The sequence below is a fragment of the Podarcis liolepis genome (genome assembly GCF_965112155.1).
Source record: "Podarcis liolepis genome assembly, chromosome: 1".
Classification (NCBI taxonomy): domain Eukaryota; kingdom Metazoa; phylum Chordata; class Lepidosauria; order Squamata; family Lacertidae; genus Podarcis; species Podarcis liolepis.
Genome location: NC_139554.1, coordinates 134,797,584 through 134,818,248, shown reverse-complemented (window position 1 = coordinate 134,818,248; position 20,665 = coordinate 134,797,584). Strand labels below are relative to the sequence as shown.

The window sequence follows — 20,665 nt, the reverse complement described above, 5'->3', positions numbered from 1 at the left end:
CCCCCTGCAAGGCAGGACTATGCAGCTATCCCATATGACAGCCATCTTCAAATATCTCGAGGGAAGATGGAGCAGGCTTGTTTTCTCCTGCTCCAGAGGGTAGGACTCAAACCAATGACTTCGAGTTAGAAGGTGATTCTGGCTAAACATCAGGAAGAGCTTTCTGAGAGTTAAGAGCTGTTTTGACACTGCTTGGAGGGAAGGTGGCATTATCCATCCAAGGTGGCATCCTTGGAGGTTTCTCAGCAGAGCTTGGATGGCCATCTGTCATGGACCCTTCAGCTGAGATACCTACATTGCAGGGGGCTGGACTGGATGACCCTTGGGGTCCCTCCCAATTCTACAATTTTTTATGAAGAGGAACATTTTCGCCTGGCCCCTAAAGGCGTCCCATGGGGGCAGCAGGCGAGCCTCCCTGGGGAGCCTAGCTGTCAACGTTTCCCCTTTTTTAAAGGAAATTCCCTTATTCCGAATAGGATTCCTCACAAGAAAAGGGAAACGTTGACAGCTATGCTGGGGAGAGCCATCCTGTGGGTCAGGAGGGCAACCTGAACCCCGTTGAAGTCAGTGGGGTTCACCTGGGGAGACAGAGGCAAGAAGGGTGGGGTGAACAGGTGGAGAAGGAAGAAGGGGCTTCGAAGGGCGCGGCCCGTTCCTCCTCCATTGGTTCTCCCCCTTTCTGGAACAGAGAGAGAGAGAGAAGCCGGACATGGAGGAACCAGACAGGCGCCCATCTTGGACACCGGGGCGCCCTCACGGCCTCTTCTTGCCTGGCCACAAGCCCCGAGGGAGGCCGAAGGGAAGGCGCAGGCCGCGCTCGCCGGCCGAGAGAGACCCGCGAGAGACGCGCCTGCCTCCCCTCAGAATGGCAGCCTGGCAAGGGCATTTCGCGGCTTTGGTGGGGCTTCGCGACCGGGCTGCCGTGGACCCGAGGGCCGCCTGCGTGCTCTCCGTTCCGGCATGGCTCCCTCTTCTCCCCCGCTTCCCCCGGGTGGCCTCCGTAAGCCGCCTCGAGGCCGAGCCAGGCAGAAAGGCCTTCTCGTCGCGGCGCTGAGGGAGACGGCAGCACGCGGCGCGCGGCCTGGGCGCTTCCCCGCGGCGCCGTGAGGGGGCGACTTCCCTCGGCCTTCTCCCGAGCCTTCCTCCTGCTCTCCTCCTCCTCCTGCCGCCGCCGCCATGGTGGGCAAAGCGGCGAGGCGGCCGCGGCTGCACCGGGCGGCGCCCAGGCCGGCCAAGGGCCCCTGGACCCCGGGCGAGGACGAGGCGCCGCTCCCGACGGGCGCCCAGGCGGCGAGGGCCACGGCGGGCCAGGTGAGGCCTCTGCGCTCCTCCACGAGGCCGCGCGGGCGGAGGCGGCGTCCGGCGTTGCCGCGACCTCGCTTGGGGGTTTGGCTGCCTGGGTCCGGCGCCTGAAGCCCCGGCTGGCCTGCCGGCAGGTGGACTGGATGGCCTCGGGGTTCCCCCTCCCACCATGAGCTCGAGAAGGGGCTGGGCGGAGAGTGGCAGAGAGGCGAGGCGCCCCTTCATGGGGGGCTTCTGGTCTTCGAGCGCCTCGTCCGCCCCATTATTCGCTGGCGAGGCGGAGGAGGAAAGGAAGATCAGTGGCGTAGCGTGGGTTGTCAGCACCCGGGGCAAGGCAAGTAATTTGCGCCCCCTAACCCGTGGATTTGCGCCCCCTACCCCGTGGATTTGCGCCCCCTAACCCGTGGATTTGCGCCCCCTAACTCGTGGATTTGCGCCCCCTAACCCTAACCCCCAGATGTTGCGCCCGGTGCGGCCGGCCCCCCCTGCACCCCCCACGCTACGCCACTGAGGAAGATGCAGCCTCCTCGCCCCCTTCCTGCTCCTTTTGCAGCACCTGGCATTTTGGGGGGGGGGGTAGGTGCAAGTAAGTAAATGGAAGGGCTCAACTCTCTGACCCATTGCGCCACAGATAACTGGCTTCTTGCCCCCCCCCCAATACGTCCAGCCTGCGCCCCTGGCACCAGGGGGGAAGGGCGTGTGCCAGGTGTGTGGGAAGCTCTGGCCCGCCAGATGTTGCAGAGAAGCAGTTTCCAGCAGCCCCTGGGGCAACATCTGGGCAGATGACCTACGCAGCGCCTGAGAAAGTTGACACCCCTCGACTCCTTCGTCAAAAGCCCAGGGCTGTTTCTCCAGAAGTAGAGGTGCTGCGACTCACCCTGAAGGCCTCCTTCCTTCTCTTGGAATGGCAATGGCGCCCACCTGAGAAGGGCCAGGGCCGAGTTCCAGCTGGAAAAAAGCCCTGGTCCAGCCCATGGCACTTGGGAGCACCTACAGCGTGTGTGCCTTCAGTGCTCAGAACAAGGTTTTCCACAAGATGGTGATACAGGACACGTTTCTGGAGGGTAAAACTTTCTTAGGACAGGAGGAGGTGAGGAGTGAGCAAAGTTTGAAAGGATCCTGCAACTGCCGCTTCAGTTTAGGGGTGGTTTCTTCAATCGTTTTATCGCCTCTACTTTTTATTCACCAATTTGGCTCAAAAGTTATAGTAGAAGTAAAAAAAAAGAAGAAAAAAAAGAATATCCACTGATTACAGAAATAATTCTTTGAGAATAAAAACTGACCAAAATTTTGCTTTTATACTTGAGATATGGTAAAGTAACAACTCTCCGGCTTAGTATATTCTGGCCAGTATATTTAATGCTTTTGTCATAGGTGTTGCCAGGATTTGTTTTTTGAGGGGGGCAGACTCTGTTAGGGGGTAGAACAAGTTCTGTGATGCGATAAGTTTTCCTATTTATTTACTTGGGGGGTAGTCCCCCCCCCCGGCTAGGCCCATGGCTTTTGTTCTCCTGCTCATGGATGGTGCAGTAGAAATAGCAGCCTAATAGAAATACCATGTTGCACTTGTAGCAGCAAAACTGAACATCTTCATCTGCCCCAGCTGCAACAAAACATGTCTCTCCTTTATCATTCTTTATTATCTACAGCAGGCACTGTAACTCTCCAATGGTTTGACTTTACTCTCAAAGGTGCCCTCTTCTATTGTCTCCTGAGACAGACGGATGCCAGCAACAACAACAGTGCATGGGACAAAGGGAATAGTTACATCACATTTTATTCTTAACATTTTTTTTATCACATCTGATGATAAAACCTGAGCTTATGCCATGATGAAGGTGTCACAAGACTCTTTGTTGTTCTTGTCTGTGTTGGGACCAGGTATTTATGACCTCAAACGTCTTTGCTGGAGTGAAGATTGATCCAAAAAGTCTGGTGAAGACGTTGGACATTGATGTGAAAAGCATTTCTTCAGCCATAAAGGGTAAGAATTAAGGATTTTCTAGTACATCTGCCTCACAGTGACAAAGAATGCAGAAATTCACTTACTGAAGCAAACCTATTCTCTTCCTAGCTTCAACAATTTGTAAATTGGCTAGATTCTTTGGAATGGGTTACAACTTTTTCCACTAAAAAGTGCGTTCTCATTAGCTGTTGAATTTTAGACCACCAGAAGATGTTAACCCTATTTACATACAGTTTAAGCCAACACCAGTCAGATGTAAGGTTTTTCTCAAGCTGGCAACACTTTTGAAGCAGTTTGTATGAAACTAGGCATAGTTTTGGTTTGCTGAACTATTGTATTTGAATGCCCTTCCTGGAACAAGACACTCGCTTCTCTAATAACGTAGCAGGGTACACTGCCCACCCTACCTCTGGGCTCATCCACACTTGCCTTTGCCCCACGCTTTCTAGGCACAGATCCGTGCTTTAAAGTGCTGTGTCTGAGCACTCCCCCCTGTGCATCCCCGGCAACAAACCCACTTTCTAATGCTGACTTGGACCAAATGGCCATTTCGGTTTTCTACAGATTGCTGTTGGTTCTGATTCAGCAGCAAAGAGTGGATTTTTGTGGGAAAGCACTGGGGCAAGAAGAAGAAAACACTCTGACACAGCACTTTCAAGCGTGGGCTGATGCCAAGAAATGTGTCACCAAAAGAAGTGTAGATGATCCCTTATGCTGCTTACCACCCCAACCCCCCAATATTTTAATTAAACTTCTTAATGAAAACGATACAAATTACACCATAAAGTAGCCAGAAGCGTCTGCTTCAGCTTCACAAACATGAGAGGAAAAGAAATAAGAGAGATTTCTGGGGTAAAGAAACTATTTAGGGCTTGCAAAACACCAAGTGTAAATTGGGAGGCTTGTGTATGGTCCAAGCCAGAGGGGAGAGGGGAGGGGAGACAGAAGAAGAGGAGAGTCATTTCTCACCTTTGGGGGGTGGGGCGTTATGTGCTACTTGTGAGATGCCTCTTGGATCCTCCTGTTAGGACTGAGTCATTAATTGGGTGGGAACCCTTATCATCTCTAGCTTGCAAAAGCAGCGTCATGGGCGGCTTCTGCTTTTGAATTGTTTTGAGAGGTTTCCCATTGTGTTATGAATGTTAATAATTTTTATTTATTTATTTTTGCAATAATGAAATTGCATAATGTGTTGCCCTGTGGAAATTCAGGCAGTGCATCCGTGCACATTGTAACTTGGTTTCTCAAATCACCTGACCTTTTGCATTTAACACTAAACTGTAGCTTATTGTGAGAGGGAGGCGCAGCCAAGGAAGTGCCCTGGACCCGGCTGTTCTTCTGTTCTTAGGCTGTGTGCACAAGCCTCAATTTTCTGCTCTTCCCTGTTCCCTCTCCTCCTCTAGCACCCCTGTGAGGAGGATGTGCTTTTAAACCAACTTTATAAATCTAAAGTCAGGAAAACGGATTAGTTTAAAACTAGGTGGATGAAGCCAGGGGCAAACTGTTTACGAGCGAAATAGATTCTCTTGAGTTTGGATGTAGTAGGGAATGCAAGTGAGTTTGAAAACAAGAGTGCACGCATTGGATCCGCTTGTGGCCATGTCAGAGCAGGTCAGGAGAGGTGGAAGGCTTGAGCCGAAGAGTCACCGTTCCTTGGGCACTCAACTGGCCTTGCAGAATGATGCTTCTTTGTGTTTAAAGGTTTGCAAGAAGTACAGTAAAATACATTCTGTGACTTACTGACAGTTCCTTCTGAGCTCTTCAGATATAAATATTTCTGATTTAAAATTAAAACTAAAGCATGAGAGATAAGCCATTCAGAATGAAAATGAAAGCTTATGATGTATGTAATAAAAGCAGTTTCTATTTCAGTGTTCAAAATGCATTAAGCTTTTGTCTAGTAAATGCCCACAAAGGTTGCTGTTATAGCTGTTCTCTGCATTATTAACATATTGGTTTTGCAGGGTAATATAAAATTGAAATATTATGTTTAGTAATCTGTTTTTCCTCCCTGGGATGCACAAGGGCCTTGAAGATTGCAGCTGCAGATGAGTTCATTATTGAGCTGGACCCTGCGCTATTTTTTAGCTGGAGAGAGTGGGACTCAATGTTCCTTATTTCAAGAAGAAAAATGTTAGTATTAATAGTCATATCTGAAATGTTGGTGAAAGGAGTTTAGCAATTGAGAGTCTAGCTTCTAGCTCATGAGAATAGATTTTTAAGTACAGTCATACCTTGGAAGTTGAACGGAATCCGTACCAGAAGTCTGTTCGGCTTCCAAAATGTTCGAAAACCAAAGTGCAGAAGCCCTGGCGGACGCTTGGCTTCCAAAAATAGTTCGCAAACCAGAACACTCATGCCAAAATGTTTGAGAACTAAGTTGTTCAAAAACCAAGGTATGACTGTATACAGTATTTTAATTTTAATTATGGCCTGGTAATACTCATGGCCTTAGAGAGTTTCAAGTGCTTAATAAGGAATGTGGCAGCTGTTACTTTCCTGATCTCAAGTTGCATCTATAGTTTGTGATGATAACATTTCATATAGCAAGGCACTAATCTAGAATGCTCTGCATTTCATCTGGCAAATGGAATTCTGTGTTAGCCAATGCTGTGCAACCAGTGGGACAATCTGAAGCAGCAGGGTTAGGAAGGAGGCTGGGGCTTTCTATGGTAAGTGGAAATAGCACACTTGCCACGGCGAGTGAAAATTTGGATGCTTCAGTGTGGGAATGAGCAGTTCTCTTTGTGGAGTTTCTCAGCATCACAATAGATTGATGTGTGTGTGTTGCATAAAAACTTAAATGATCTCATTAACTAAGTTTTATTGGTATCTTCCAGCATGATGGCAGGTCTTCACAATGTTCATAGGTCTTGGTGTGTTTGGTTTTGTTTACACCCTTTCTCTTCAGGCTCATGGAAGGGACCCTCAGGGTCCTCTTGTCCAACCCCCTGTAGTCCAATCCATACTGTTGTTTAATGTGGATAGTAATCTTCCTCTAGGGACGCGGGTGGCATTGTGGTCTAAACCACAGAGCCTAGGGCTGGCTGATCAGAAGGTCGGCGGTTCGAATCTCCGCGACAGGGTGAGCTCCCCTTGTTCGGTCCCAGCTCCTGCCAACCTAGCAGTTCGAAAGCACGTTAAAGTGCAAGTAGATAAATAGGTACTGCTCCGGCGGGAAGGTGAACGGCGTTTCCGTGTGCTGTTCTGGTTCTCATGACTAAGAAGCGGCTTAGTCATGCTGGCCACATGACCCGGAAGCTGTCGTGGACAAACACTGGCTCCCTAGGCCTATAGAGTGAGATGAGTGCGCAACCCCAGAGTCGTCCGTGACTGGACCTAACAGTCAGGGGTACCTTTACCTTTTAATCTTCCTCTACCACCATGAATTATCTGTTGTCCATGTGATGTTCTCCTCCAGCTCAGTGCCTTCCTACACTTTCCCTTCCCTCAGCCTTCATTTTCTCATACCATGGGCCCTCCAAAAACAAGAGGATGCGAAAAAATCCAGTTTGAGGGAGGGGAAAGTGTGGGAAAGCAGTGAGCCAGAAGAGAACCTCATGGACAATGGAAAACTAATGGAGGTTCAGGACGCCTGCTATGCACATTAAACAGCTGTGTGGATGAGCCCTTCCTCTACTTCGTTTTCTGTCAGCAGGTGGCAACATTTATTCTGCACACCAGAAGCAAAATTTTCAAGCCTTGCTGTTTATTCCAGCAGTTCAGGTCTTGGAATTTACATAATGCATTTAGTTTTAGCCACTCATTTGCCCTAGATTTACTTATTTATTTGAAGGATTTTTACCCCATTCTTCAGCCCAAAAAGGCTTCCATAGTGGCTTACAGTGATCCAGTCCCTCCCCTCAGGCTTGCACAATCTCAGAGATGTGATGAAAGAGGATTGGGAAGGAGAAGCAAAGCAAACTCCAGAACTAGTACTCACTTACCTTCCTCACAACCAGCTGGAGAGGAGGATGGGCAAGTAATAGCTCTGTCAGGGAAGAGTGTCTCTGTCCAGTGTTTGGCACATGCGTAGGTGCCAGAGGGACTGGCAAAAATGGTTGCTGTTTGTATTCATTTGCAAAGCCGGATAAGCCCTACATTTAAATTACTGTACACATTTGACATGCTAAATATAATTTGTTTGAACACTGCGGTGGTTGTTTATGGACAAAGCCTTGGCTGTGAGCCCTGGAAGACCTGCTCCCTGCCTCACAAGCCTTTCCCCATCTGGCCTGCAAGCGCAAGGCCCTGGCTGTCTGGAGCTGAGGAAGCCTGTGTAGTTTTAGCCCCATGCACCATGCTGCCTATTCACCACTGCATCCTAGTTATGCTTCAGTATAGTGATGTGTGACTCATACGGATATGAACTCTTTTAAGGTGCCGCTAGGCAGTGAAAGGTTATGCATGAGGCTAAAAATCAAGTTACCGTATTTTTCGCCCCATAGGACGCACCGGCCCATAGGACGCATCAAGTTTTTTGGGTGGGAAATAAAGAAAAAAATTTTTATTTCCCCTCCAGGCGCTTGTGGGGCAGGCAGCGGGGAGAAGCGCTCTAGTCCCCGCCGCCCGCCTTGAGATCAGGTCCGGGGACAGCCTGGAGACGCGCTGCATCACCCTGCTGTCCCCGGAGTGGTGGGGCAGGCAGCGGGGAGAAGCGCTCTTCTCCCCGCCGTCAGCCTCCAAACCACTTCGGGAGACAGCGGGATGGCGGCGGTCCGCCTCCCTCTGTCCCCGACCTTGTGGAGCTGGCGCTGGGGCTCTCCTGAAGTCTGGAGAGCGAGAGGGGTCGGTGCGCACTGACCCCTCTCGCTCTCCAGGCTTCAGTGAAAGCCTGCATTTGCCCCATAAGACGCACCCACATTTCCCCTTCATTTTTGGAGGGGAAAAAGTGCGTCCTATAGGGCGAAAAATACGGTAACATCTAAAATATTTTCCACCGTTCTTTTATAGGAAGTGGGGGGAGGGTGACCTACCCCTTTGTCCTGAGCCCAGAGGTAGAGCCCTTTTGGCTGAACAGGAGGTGCAAAGAGTGGCAAGCAGGACACACGTCTGCTCACAGTTCTTTCTCTGGCTGCTTCCACACTTCCAGCTGTTTTTGCCAGTCATTTTTTAAGGCATTTCTATACCCTTTACAAGAAAGAGCATTTTATGAAAATAAGGTAAAATGTATTTCATAATAAACACAACATTAAAATAAATATCATAAGGTGCATTAAAACATACTTCGCAGCAGCATTAAACATACTTAACCCATTAGTACCTGAAAGCCTGACAAAACATCATCATCATAATTTTATTATTGGTACCTCACCTATCTGACTGGTTGCCCCAACCACACTGGGCAGCTCCCAACAAAATATAAAAACACAGTGAGACATCAAACATTAAAAGTTTCCCTGTGCTGGGCTGCCTTCATATGCCTTCTAAAAGTCATATAGTTGTGTACAGTGGTACTTAATTCGTTTCGGAGGTCCGTTCTTAACCTGAAACTGTTCTTAACTTGAATCACCACTTTAGCTAATGGGGCTTCCTGCTGCTGCTGTGCCGCCGGAGCCCGATTTCTGTTCTTATCCTGAAGCAAAGTTCTTAACCTGAAGCACTATTTCTGGGTTAGTGGAGTGTGTAACCTGAAGCGTATGTAACCCGAGGTACCACTGTATTTCCTTGACATCTGACGGGAGGGCATTCCACAGGGTGGGCACGACTACTGAGAAGGCCCTCTACCTGGTTGCTGTAACCTCACTTCTCGCAGGGAGGGAACTGCCACAAGGCCCTCAGAGCTGAATGATGAGGGTGGAGACACTCCTTCAGGTATACAGGGCTGGAACTATCAGAAAACTTTTTCAGCAGGGGACCATTACACTGTCCCTCAGACCTTGTGTGGGGCCGGACTATATTTTGAAGGGGGGAAAAGAACAAATTCCTATGCCCCACAAATAACCCAGAGATGCATTTTAAATAAAAGGACACATTCTACTCATGTAAAAACACGCTGATTCCCAGACTATCCGCGGGCCGGATTTAGAAAGCGATTGGGCCGGATCTGGCCCCCGGGCCTTAGTTTGCCTAACCATGATTTAGGGCTTTAAAGGATTAAAACTTAATCAAGGTACCACTGTAGTTGCATCTTCCCCAAAAATAAATTAAAGATTGTGAGCAGTTTGGCAACTAATATTCAAAAGTAAATTAGTGCCATTTAGCTGCTTCTGGCTTTGGCCCATGAAATGCCTTCTTCCATATCTGAGGCACACTTCATAATAATTTGGAGTCATTATATGAATGTTTGCAATTTTTTAGTGCTTTTGATTGGATTTATGTTCAGTTCAACCCCTCCTTTCCTCTCTTTGTTTTTTTTTTCTTTTTCTGTAGTGTTTAGATTATAGACTTTCAGTAGGGATCTGTTTCGTTTAACTTTGTTTAACTACTATTGACAGTGGTTTATAAATCATATTAAACTTGACTGCTAGAAAAAATATATGGCAAACTTTTACAGTCTGGCTTATATCTCTTATTAGGTGTGATTTTCAAATCACAGGGAAGCCCACTGAAAGATCTTACGTATTGGTGAGAGCAACCTGGGGCCTGGGTGGAAGCAGGCCTGTGAAGCAGCAGATAGGAAATAAAGCTGTCCTTCCAGCACCCCAGATGTGAATCTCTGCCTTCTTGGACTGTGCTGTCAGGTGTGGGCCCATGGAAGACAGAGAACCTTTGAGGTTAGAGAACTGGGCCAAAACAAACAAGATGAACTTTAACAGGGAGAAATGCAAAATATTGCACTTGGACAAAAAAAATGAGAGGCACAAATACATGATGGGTGACACCTGGCTTGAGAGCAGTACATGTGAAAAGGATCTAGGAGTCTTTGTTAACCACAAACTTGACATGAGCCAATAGTGTGACGCGGCAGCTAAAAAAGCCAGTGCAATTCTGGGCTGCATCAATAGGAGTATAGCATCTAGATCAAGGGAAGTAATAGTGCCACTGTATTCTGCTCTGGTCAGACCTCACCTAGAGTACTGTGTCCAGTTCTGGGCACCACAGTTCAAGAAGGACACTGACAAACTGGAACGTGTCCAGATGAGGGCAACCAAAATGGTCAAAGGCCTGGAAACGATGCCTTATGAGGAACGGCTAAGGGAGCTGGGCATGTTTAGCCTGGAGAAGAGGAGGTTAAGGGGTGATATGATAGCCATGTTCAAATATATAAAAGGATGTCATATAGAGGAGGGAGAAAGGTTGTTTTCTGCTGCTCCAGAGAAGCGGACATGGAGCAATGGATCCAAACTACAAGAAAGAAGATTCCACCTAAACATTAGGAAGAACTTCCTGACAGTAAGAGCTGTTTGACAGTGGAATTTGCTGCCAAGGAGTGTGGTGGAGTCTCCTACTTTGGAGGTCTTTAAGCAGAGGCTTGACAACCATATGTCAGGAGTGCTCTGATGGTGTTTCCTGCTTGGCAGGGGGTTGGACTCAATGGCCCTTGTGGTCTCTTCCAACTCTATGATTCTATGAGGTTCCCTTCCCCTGACATAAAGCACAGGGGTATGTTAAAAGATCAAGATTGGAACCGTGATTGTGTGGAGTTGGCAGTGAGCTTTGGACATTCACATAACTCTTTAAGATGCTGTAAACTCAAGATGTCAGCATCTGAAGTCTAACGGTGGGCTTTCCTCAACTATCTCTTGTTGTGTCTTTCTGCTTATCTACACTAGTGATAAATCTCTGCTTAGTGCTGCTGAAACAAACGTTTTATTTTGGTACTGGACTTATGCACCTCTCCCAAAGTGCTGTAATGTTTCTCTCCTCCGTGTACCATCACGATCTGTTATTGCGCTCATGACAGCTTGTTCTTCCAGAGCATAATAAAAAGGGGAAAGAGTAACACTGTCATGAGGATGCGTCATGGCTTGGAGCACTGCTCCCAATCAGGCACGTGAAATCTTGGAATGGTCTAAAGATTGGCCAGGACCTGCTTGGCTAATAGTCTTGTAAAAATAACAAATGTGAAACAGATCGGCTGTCCTATTGCGGTATCAGTTTGCATGTGTAGAGATTTAAAATTTATCTTCTTTCATGTAGTGGTGAAGTGGATAATCAGATAAGAGAAAGCCGCCGTGTTTTCATTTCCAGAGTGGCTACCTGGCTCAGATAAAGATGCCGGTTGCTGCTTTCCGTCCCACAGCATTTCATAACCCAGAATTCTGTTCCGCTCCCTGCACAACAGCTGCAGATTGCTGGCTTAACTCTTGACGTATAGTTGTGAAATAAACAGATCAGTGTTTTAGCTATACTCCTTTTTGTGCAATTTATTAGAAAGATTTAAAAAATCAAGGGCAATGTCTGAAATAGGGTTCTTTTTAGTGCATAAAATGTTTAGGATAGCCATAATAAAAATAGTAGTCGTAACAACAACACAGCAATACAATAATGATGGTGATGTTACCTAGTGTCATTTTACAAAATTGTCACTAGCAGTGTCTCTTCATGTTGTGCAATGCTGCTTTCTGAAAAGTGCCCTCTCGGCACTCTGCTGAGGGCTTTCCTGGATTGCCAGTATATGGTTCTTTGGAAATGGTGTCTTTATGGAGAGCAAGGTTTAGAAACATTAAGCCTTGGCGGTTCATGTGTGGCAATCCTGTGTCCCCTCTGTTTAAGGCAGTGATAGGCAGGGTTCATCTACCATTGAGTTAGGAATTCCCTCCAGAAATTGGGAAACTGCAGGCCCTCAGCTTCAGTCTGCACCTCCATGTCCTCCATCTTCAGTGGAATATTTAGCATCCCTGGTGAGCATTTGCACCCTTTTCTGCTACTTGGAAAAGGGGAGACTGGTTGCTCCAGGCAATCCTTTCAGCACAGCATCTCCACTAGTCCTTTTTATCTTTCACTCCTCAGAACATTAGAGCCTTTTTAGAGTTTATTTTTGCTTTGGCAGGAGGAGAGCTTTAACTTTAAGCTATTGATGCCATCTCCCACCCACCCTGTCCAATTTACCAGTGTTTTAAAATCAACCGTGGAGACCCTTCTCCGTGTTCCACCACAAGAAATGATGCATTTGGTGGCAGTGTGAGAAAGGGCTTCTTCTTGGCTTAGCATCCTGACTATGGAACATCTTCCCTGTGGTCTGGTTGGCTCCAGAAGTATGGCAATCTCCACACCAACTGAAACCATTCCTGGAAAATTAGATGTTCTCGCTTTACTGGATGGGTGGACCTTTATGGAAATGTCTGCTGTTTTTCTTAATTTCTATTCTGATGTGAGTTTTAATTGCTGTTTTTATTAGTTGTTTATTATTCTGATATAGTTCATGATGTAAGCTGCCCTGAAAGCATTCGTGACTAAAGCACGATATGAACCTTGTAAATAAATCCCTGCAGTGCTGTTGATTCCTTTTATCCTCACATTGTAGGTTGGGTTGAGTAGGCAAAGAAGAAGCCCAACGATTGTAGACCATGCTCAGTGGACCTGAAGAGCTTGCTGATGGGGGCCGGGGAAGAAAGCAGGGATGGACTAGGGAGGCTGGAACATTGAACAGACGCATTCTCCACTGCAGAATGTTATTGCAGGGCCCCATGTGTGACATATAAAGCTGAAAGGGTGACATCCTGTGTTGCATGGAGGGATTTCCCCTTCCTTTCCCCCCAGTCTCCTGCGCCACGCACAGTCTGCTCCAGAGGGACCCCTGGCATGTTTGGGGGCGGGATATGCTGAAATGTTGAGTTTCATCATTTATTTTCTCTTGGAATACCTCTACCCCAAGGTTTGTGCAGCTGGGGGTGAGAGGAATCCAGTGTCTGGCAGAATGTGTATCAGTTTCTGGTTGGCACCATTTGAGACAGAGAATGTTAGCGTATCAGATGAGGGACTGATACGGGCAGAGGGAGACAGAGAAATGGCTTTCTCATTACATTACAGTCATACCTCGTGTTGCATCCGCTTCATGTTTTATCTTTTCACGTTACGTCCTGTGGCAACCCTTCCGGATTGGGTTACTTCCGAGTTTCGCCTCTTGTGCATATGCAGAAGTGCTAAGTCACGCTTATACGCAGAAGCGCCAAATCGCACCGTGCGCCTGCGCAGACACAGCACTTCGAGTTGCGGACATTTCACGTTGCAGACAGGCCTCCGGAACAGATCCTGTCCGTAACATGAGGTACCACTGTACAGAGCATATCCTCAAGTCTCCCCATCTGTGCCGTGAAAAACTTCCCTTGCCGTATGTAGACATCTCAGAATAGAACATAGATGAAAGAGAAAAGGAGTCCCTCCAACTCCAACGTTGAGAGGCCTGAACACCCACCCACCCACCCAGGCTCCTGTTTCAGGCTGCTTGGAGCCCTGAAGAAGAACACTCCTTGAGGGGATGGTCAGCAGAAGGGGTGAAGTAGGAACAACTGCTCTGCAAAGTGATTTCATTGGGGAAAACAGATGTTCTGCCTAAGGACTCCATTTGCTTTAGTATTTTGCAAAGAAAATACACCTTCCCTGAAACTAAACAGTGCTGCATCAATGTGCAAGGAGTACTCTGCACATTTTGTTCTATTCTTTTAAATCCTGGCTGGCACAGGCTCTGCCATTCAGTTCTAAAGAAGTGAATTGTCTAAGGCTAAATGGCCTTTCTCTTAAGTCAAACAATGTGGGATTTTATCTCTTCATGGGGCTAATGCAGACTCTGCAGCATTCAGTGAAAGCTTTTTGGTGGCGTCCCAATCTGATTTCAGGTTGATTGTGCAGATTCTATTTGGAAGGCAAGTTCTGCGAATGATATTAAGGGGTGTGCCTAATCTTCTTTGGGGATTTATTTTACGTAGTTATTTCACAAAATTTATATACTGCTTGTTTTATATTCCCCTTTCCTGTAAGAAAATCTAGAGGTGGTTTGCAAAAAGGTGTTTTTTGGTTTTTATGAGAAGAAGTTTTGAATGGACAGGTCATTCTTGACTACATTGTAACTGCATGAGGAAATGAGATACCAGCGCACTCGGTTGACCTGCACAGAGAAACTGCTGCATGTTTGGAGGTCAGGTGGTAAGTGGATAGGAAGGTCAGTTTAACAGAGTTCAAATCAATTGGCTTAATTACTATAGAACTGATAGGTTTTGAATTATGTATGGATGCCTCCTTGGAGAGCCACAAGAGAGGAATGAAATAGGGCGGGTGGAGTTGCTGTGGGCAACTGCTTTCGTTCTGGAGAGTCAGACTGACCCCCATGGGAAAGCTATAGGCATTGTAAGCCACCTGTGTGGTTTGTGCCAAGTGGTCATCCTAAATATGCAAGAAGGAATGAAACAAGAATGAGACTGCATCTCAGATATTTAATTCTCAGTGTGTACTACAGTGTGTACTGTTTCAGGTGCCTATGGCCTTAAATGAGAAAAACAAGCTCAAACAAGAACCCAATACTTTGTTACAGATAGGTAGCCGTGTTGGTCTGCCATAGTCAAAATAAAAAAATTCCTTCCAGTAGCACCTTAAAGACCAACTAAGTTAGTTCTTGGCATGAGCTTTCGTGTGCATGCACACTTCTTCAGATACACTGAAACAGAAGTTGCCAGATCCTTCTATATAGTGAGAAGGTGGGGAGGGGTATTACTCAGAATGGTGGTGGGAATGGGAGATTGGCAGATAGCTGAGATGAGCCTGTTGACGACTCTTAACGACTGCAATAGGTCTTACAGGAAAAGGCAAGGGGTGAGAAGGTGAGAAATGGCTTAGTCATGTATAATGAGATAAGAATCCAATGTCTTAGTGGGAAAGGGATATGTTGTAAATAACCTCTGCCTCATTTGTAGAACCGGAAATCAGTTGGGTTGCAGTGCCATTGGGTTTGATCACAGCCTAGCAAAGTTGTCTTGCCCCATCTGTCTTGCTTTCCCAACCTCAGAATTGTCCTCCCGTTTGTGAGGCATCCTTTATGGAGGGGTGGAGCCTCCTTCTGACACTTTGCTTCCCGTATAGGCAGAGCCAGCAGAGAAACACCCTCCTCAGCACCACACCTCTTCCAACCAAGGACAGCACAATGATCTCAGGTTACTTACAGGTAACATGGATGGTCAGTTTCTCAGTGAACACAAAAGAGGTCTGGCATTGGTTCTCCTCAACAGCTTCTGTTGGAATACCATTATTGCCCAGGCAAAATTCCAACCCCAATGGAAAGCCTTTTCTATCTCTTTTGGTCTAGGTGGGCCAACTGGCCAGGCTGGTGGAGGTGGATGAGACAGTCCTAAGGCTAAGAATGCTTTAATGCCAAGTCCTTTTTTAAAAAAGAAGTTTTAATAAGATATAATGCTTTTACATTTAAAGAAATTTAATAGCCACTCTCTTGCCACTTTTTAAACTGAAGAGCAGAATCCTTTGACGTTCCAACAACAACTTGCTTTGTGTGTTTATGTGGAGTAGGAGGTAATGCCTGTGTGGAGGGAGCAGGTGATGATGCTTGGGCATTTAAACATGAATGTATAAAGCAGAAGCAGTGACCAAAGCTTCAGAGGGCAGAAAGACCATGAAAATGTGCCTCTTTCCTCTCTCCCCCCCCCCGCCTACAACCTCACAATGTCTATGGCAGCAGCATCTCACACTGAATGTAACTGACCTGTGGAAAGGACTCTATGAATTGAAAACAGAGATGTTGCATGTACCCTTGTTAAGTCTGAAAAACCTTTCATAAAAACAACTGTTATGAAAAAGGGTGAGTGCACTGCAGCTACCGGTAAATTGTATGCAAGCACAATATACAGGGTGAATCTTTTAAAAGAGGCCCCGTGGACCATGTGTACTCTGTATCCATGGGGCCTCTTTTAAAGGACTCACCCTGTATGAGACCGTAGTGTGATTACCATAGGATGACCGTAGTGCTTGCACAGCAAGGAAGGTCGAATGAATGTCCTAACATTTCAATTTCTATGCTTTGTGGTACTTGAGTGATTTTTGTAAAAAGAAACAAAACCTTAAGTCTTTGCTCAAACTAATGGCTTCATGAACATGTGTGTTAATGTAGTATTTAAGTTTGTTTTTTTGTTAAACATAATTCCTTATACTTTGAAATTAGCCCTCTGTTATTTTCCATACGCCTAATACTTAATGTGAGTATTCACATAACAGAAGTGAAGTTGCTTTCTCTGTGCAGCTGCAATAGGAACAGATTTCAGCTTAATGTCATGTCAAGTCAGCTAATCTACTTAGAGCAATTTAGGCAGACACAAGGCCATAATATTCCCAGATTACAACCTTTCATCCCTTCATTATTATTTTAGTGTGAATCTGGTGGGTTATTAGAAGCAAGATGTGTGTGTGTGATAAAATCCCATTTAATAAAACTTAGGAAATCTGTCCAAGGTCAGCTGTGGGGAATGATCTTCAAACATACCACAAAGTCCTCAGTTTCAATTCTCATTTTATATCTGGTTTATACAGTATTCTTTGTTGCAAGCACAGTAAAACTCCTGTTGCTGCCAGTGGTAGATTGCCAGCCTACTTCAGTCACGCCTTCAAAATAAGAAATACTATATCAGGTAAACGATTTAATAATAATAATAATAATAATAATAATAATAATAATAATAATAGGTAAAGGACCCGTGGACGGTTAAGTGCAATCAAAGGCGACTATGGGGTTGCAGCGCTCATCTTACTTTTCAGGCCGAGGGAGCTGGCGTTTGTCCACAGCCAGCTTTCTGGGTCATGTGGCCAGCAGGACTAAACCGCTTCTGGGGCAATGGGACACCATGACAGAAGCCAAAGCGCATGGAAACGTCGTTTACCTTCCCGCCACACTGGTACCTATTTATCTACCTGCACTAGTGTGCTTTCGAACTGCTATGTTAATAATAATAATAATAATAATAATAATAATAATAATAATAATAATAATAATAATAATAATTTCCCCAGCAACTCTTGGCGGCTTACAGCACATATAAACACATAGTAAAAGTCAAACATTAAAAGCTTCCTGATACAGGGCTGCCTTCTCACTCTTGTGAAGTAAGTATCCCAGAGATGTAGCCCAAGAACCTTGCTAATTTTGTGTTGACCTTCTTAGGCTGGACTTTGTTGCTTGAGGTCTCCCAGGCTCCCCTTCTGATACTTCTCTTACCCTGCAAGAGTGGACCCAGCGTGCACAACTGAGCCTACTAAAGTAGAGCTCAAGAGACTGGACAATATTGTTCGGAAGGACATATTATTGTCGTCATGTTGAGTTGGAAGGGACCATGAGGGTCATCCAGTCCAACCCTCTGCAATGCAGGGATCTTTTGCCTAACACGGGGCTCAAATTCGCGGCCCTGAGATTAAGAGTCTGCTTCTCTACCAATTGAGCTATCCCAGCCTTATTTATCACATGGGTCATGCTCTTTCAACTTCAAACTGGACAAGGTAAACAAAACAGCTGGCAGACAGGAACTTGCAGGAAATAGACATTTAGGTGGTTGAAGAAACTATGATATGAACTTATTTCTGCTTTTAATTGTGTTTGTCATTATTGTCCTGCACAGAGAGACATCATTGCAACCAGTGAGAGGACGGAAGGACTGGGGGATGTGGTTTAGGGAATCAATAAGTATTGGGCTTCAGTTTATGCTTGGCTAGCCTGTGCAGGACTTATCTGGCCAAAGGCAAATCCTTGATTTTGCAAAAGAGGTTGGTTATTTTTTAAGCAATTTAGTTTATGTAAAGTGAGGCTTTGAATTTGAAACTGAGATTTGAATTTCAAACCAAGAAAGAGCAGGGAGTTTTGTAACTTGATAGCCATCTTAGTGCAAGCGCACTCTGTGATTGTTCTGTACTAAGGGTGGGTGGGGTCCAGGCGTATACTTGCTTCTGCAAGGAATAATGGCATTACAGTCTCGCCCTGTGCTCTCATACTCAATTTTCTGAAGAAGACAATTGAAAGGTGTCTCATTCAGTATAACGTGTCTCATCAGGTGAGTATAAGGTGTCTCATTCAGTATAACGTGTTGTTATTGTGGTTACCACTGACACAAATACTGATGGCATTTTTCTCTGAGATGCCAAGAGGTTGTTACATGGAGCTGTTTGACTTTTCCATGGTACTTAAGCAAGGTGTTGCTGGAGGAGAATGGCTTCAGTTGTTTCTCAAAACACTGGGCCACTTAAAGAAATGAGCACCCCACGTGCCTGTTCCTTCTGTAAAATAGGCGTGTAAAAATGATAAATGTTTGGTGTTTTCCCTCAGACCTTCACCTGTAACCAGAGTGCTGTTGGTGTAAAAGAAATGAAATAATAATAATAATAATAATAATAATAATAATAATAATAATAATAATAATAAATTTAATTTATATCCCGCCCTCCCCAGCCGAAGCTGGGCTCAGAGCGGCTACAATTTCTTTTGGAGAAGATGTGTTACAGCATTTAAGGTTAAGTGTACTGAACACTTTGAACTTCTTTTAAGATGCAGTTTTCTTTCCCTCAAAATGACGATCTTTTCTTCATAATTCCTTTCTGTCTTTGAACAGCCTGATAGAGCATGGTTTTCAAATATTTCTTGGAACTAAGGCAAGTGAGGATTCACAGGTCTCCTTCCCTATGTTTCTTTTTAGCATTGACTTGTGCTAGTTTCTCAATTACCAGATTGTGGTTGTGGCCACAGAGTTTTAGTGGATTTGGGTGCACTATTCTAGTGTCCTTGAGTTGGTAGGGTGTTTTGGCCTGAGCTGATGCTTTGCTGATCCTCAAAAGGTGATTGGGAGGACTGGAGGACTGTGGAAGAGAAATGGTACCTATCTTCTCTCCTGGGTTGTTTCTACCATTGTGCCTGAACATGGAAATGAAAACTTGAATGATAAGGCTGAAGATGCCTGCTTGCAAAGCATTGTCAAGGGTGTGTGGGTGTGTGGGTGTGTGGGTGTGAGAGAGAGAGAGAGAGAGATAGATTTTGATTCAGTGTGTTGGACTTCCCTAGCCTTCCCACCCCCCAAAAGCCTGAATGTTCCCTTGTAAATCAGAGCAATTATGCTTTATGACTGCGGAGTTAAGCAACTGCTACTAAACAGTTGCTAGCAGGAAGATGTATTCAGTTCCTTCACTCTCACACATACTTTGACATATCTAGTCACATGTCAGCAATCATACTTGAATGTCAGGAGATACAGCACTAGAAATATAAGCCATTCAAAAACTTGCCTGGTGCTAAATTGCTCAAATGATACACTGATTCACAGTGCCAGCTTAGGTCTGCTATCATAGAATAGTAGAAAACTTGGAATTGAAATAAGCAATCTTGCCACAGAGAGAAGTATTTTCAGGCCCCTACTTTATGACTAGACTTTCATTGCAAGCATCTAGAGCAGTGTCTGCATCGTCTTGTATAAATAAGTGTGCATCCCTTGTTTGTTGGTATAAAATGGTTGTTGGCCACAAGTTTGCTGGCTGGCTGATTTGCACAATTGGGGACTGAATTGTGGCAATAAAATACAAAATAAAATTTCTTGAGTGTTTCTGTCAGTACAAGATAGCATTCTGTCACATCAAAGAACAGGGGTAGGCAACCTAAGGCCCGTGGGCCGGATCTGGCCCAGTCGCCTTCTCAATCCAGCCCGCGGATGGTCCGGGAATCAGCGTGTTTTTCCATGAGTAGCATGTGTCCTTTTATTTAAAATTCATATCTGAGTTATTTGTGGGTCATAGGAATGCGTTCATTTTTTTTCTTCCAAAATATAGTCCGGCCCACCACATGGTCTGAGGGATGGTGGACCGACCCACGACTGGAAAAGGTTGCTGACCCCTGGCAAAGAGTCATGTGCCGTCTTAAGGCTAAAAAGTAGCTGTAGCTTGAGCTTTTTTGTAAACTGGAACCTACTTTGTGATTGCCAAAAGCATTGCATGTTTTTCACCTGAGCCCCTGTACCTGCTTGGCTTGGCATTTGGCAAGGCTTGCATAGAGCTAGAGGGGGAAGGGATCCCTTTTTAGAACCTCTTGTCTAGCCTTGTTTTTAACTGATTGACTTGTCATCATAAATGAGCAGCTAAGGACTTCACCCAGGAGGATTAGCTGCCAGAAGAGTGGTGCCACATTCCGCCTCTCTTCTGACAGCCTGCTGCATTTCTTTGCTGGGTGTGGAAGAAGATCTGTTGTCTTCTCCCTGCCTAGATGAGGGATAGAGCTTTCAAAAGGGCCCTCCTGTGGCACCTCATTTCATTTCATCTCTGTTGTGAGCCCCTGCTCTTTGCCCAGCACAGAAACAAGACGGCTCCTGGTGGAGACATGGAGTGCTATGATGCTGAACCTGCAGTAGGCAAAACTCCCTCTTACACTTCCAGTGTAGAACTCAAAGGGCTGGAAGTGGAGGAAAGAAAGAAATGCTGCCAGCCTGTTGCATTTCAGTGCTAGATGAGCTGCAGGTGAACCTCCTATGCATCTAGCATAGAAAAACAGTG

General features: G+C 45.8%; 2 protein-coding genes across 4 annotated transcripts in view; one reads left to right on the top strand and one right to left on the bottom strand.

The window, feature by feature from the left end:
* The window catches only part of ITGB2 (integrin subunit beta 2), a 43,005-nt gene extending 40,705 nt beyond the window's left edge, over positions 1-2,300 (bottom strand). For both annotated transcript variants that reach the window (XM_083473033.1, XM_083473032.1), the window contains exon 1: positions 2,180-2,300. The gene's annotated coding sequence lies outside the window, so the exon portion shown is untranslated. The remainder of the gene's footprint in view (positions 1-2,179) is intronic.
* The window catches only part of SLX9 (SLX9 ribosome biogenesis factor), a gene marked incomplete at its 5' end in the record, with an annotated part of 35,317 nt that continues 15,808 nt past the window's right edge, over positions 1,157-20,665 (top strand). The window contains 2 exons of one of the 2 annotated variants that reach the window (XM_083475219.1): positions 1,157-1,311; positions 3,184-3,286. In XM_083475219.1, coding sequence (XP_083331345.1) covers positions 1,177-1,311; positions 3,184-3,286 — 238 coding nt within the window. Of the gene's footprint in view, positions 1,312-2,275; positions 2,393-3,183; positions 3,287-20,665 lie in introns of those variants that run through there. The other variant, XM_083475220.1, reaches the window with a different exon arrangement.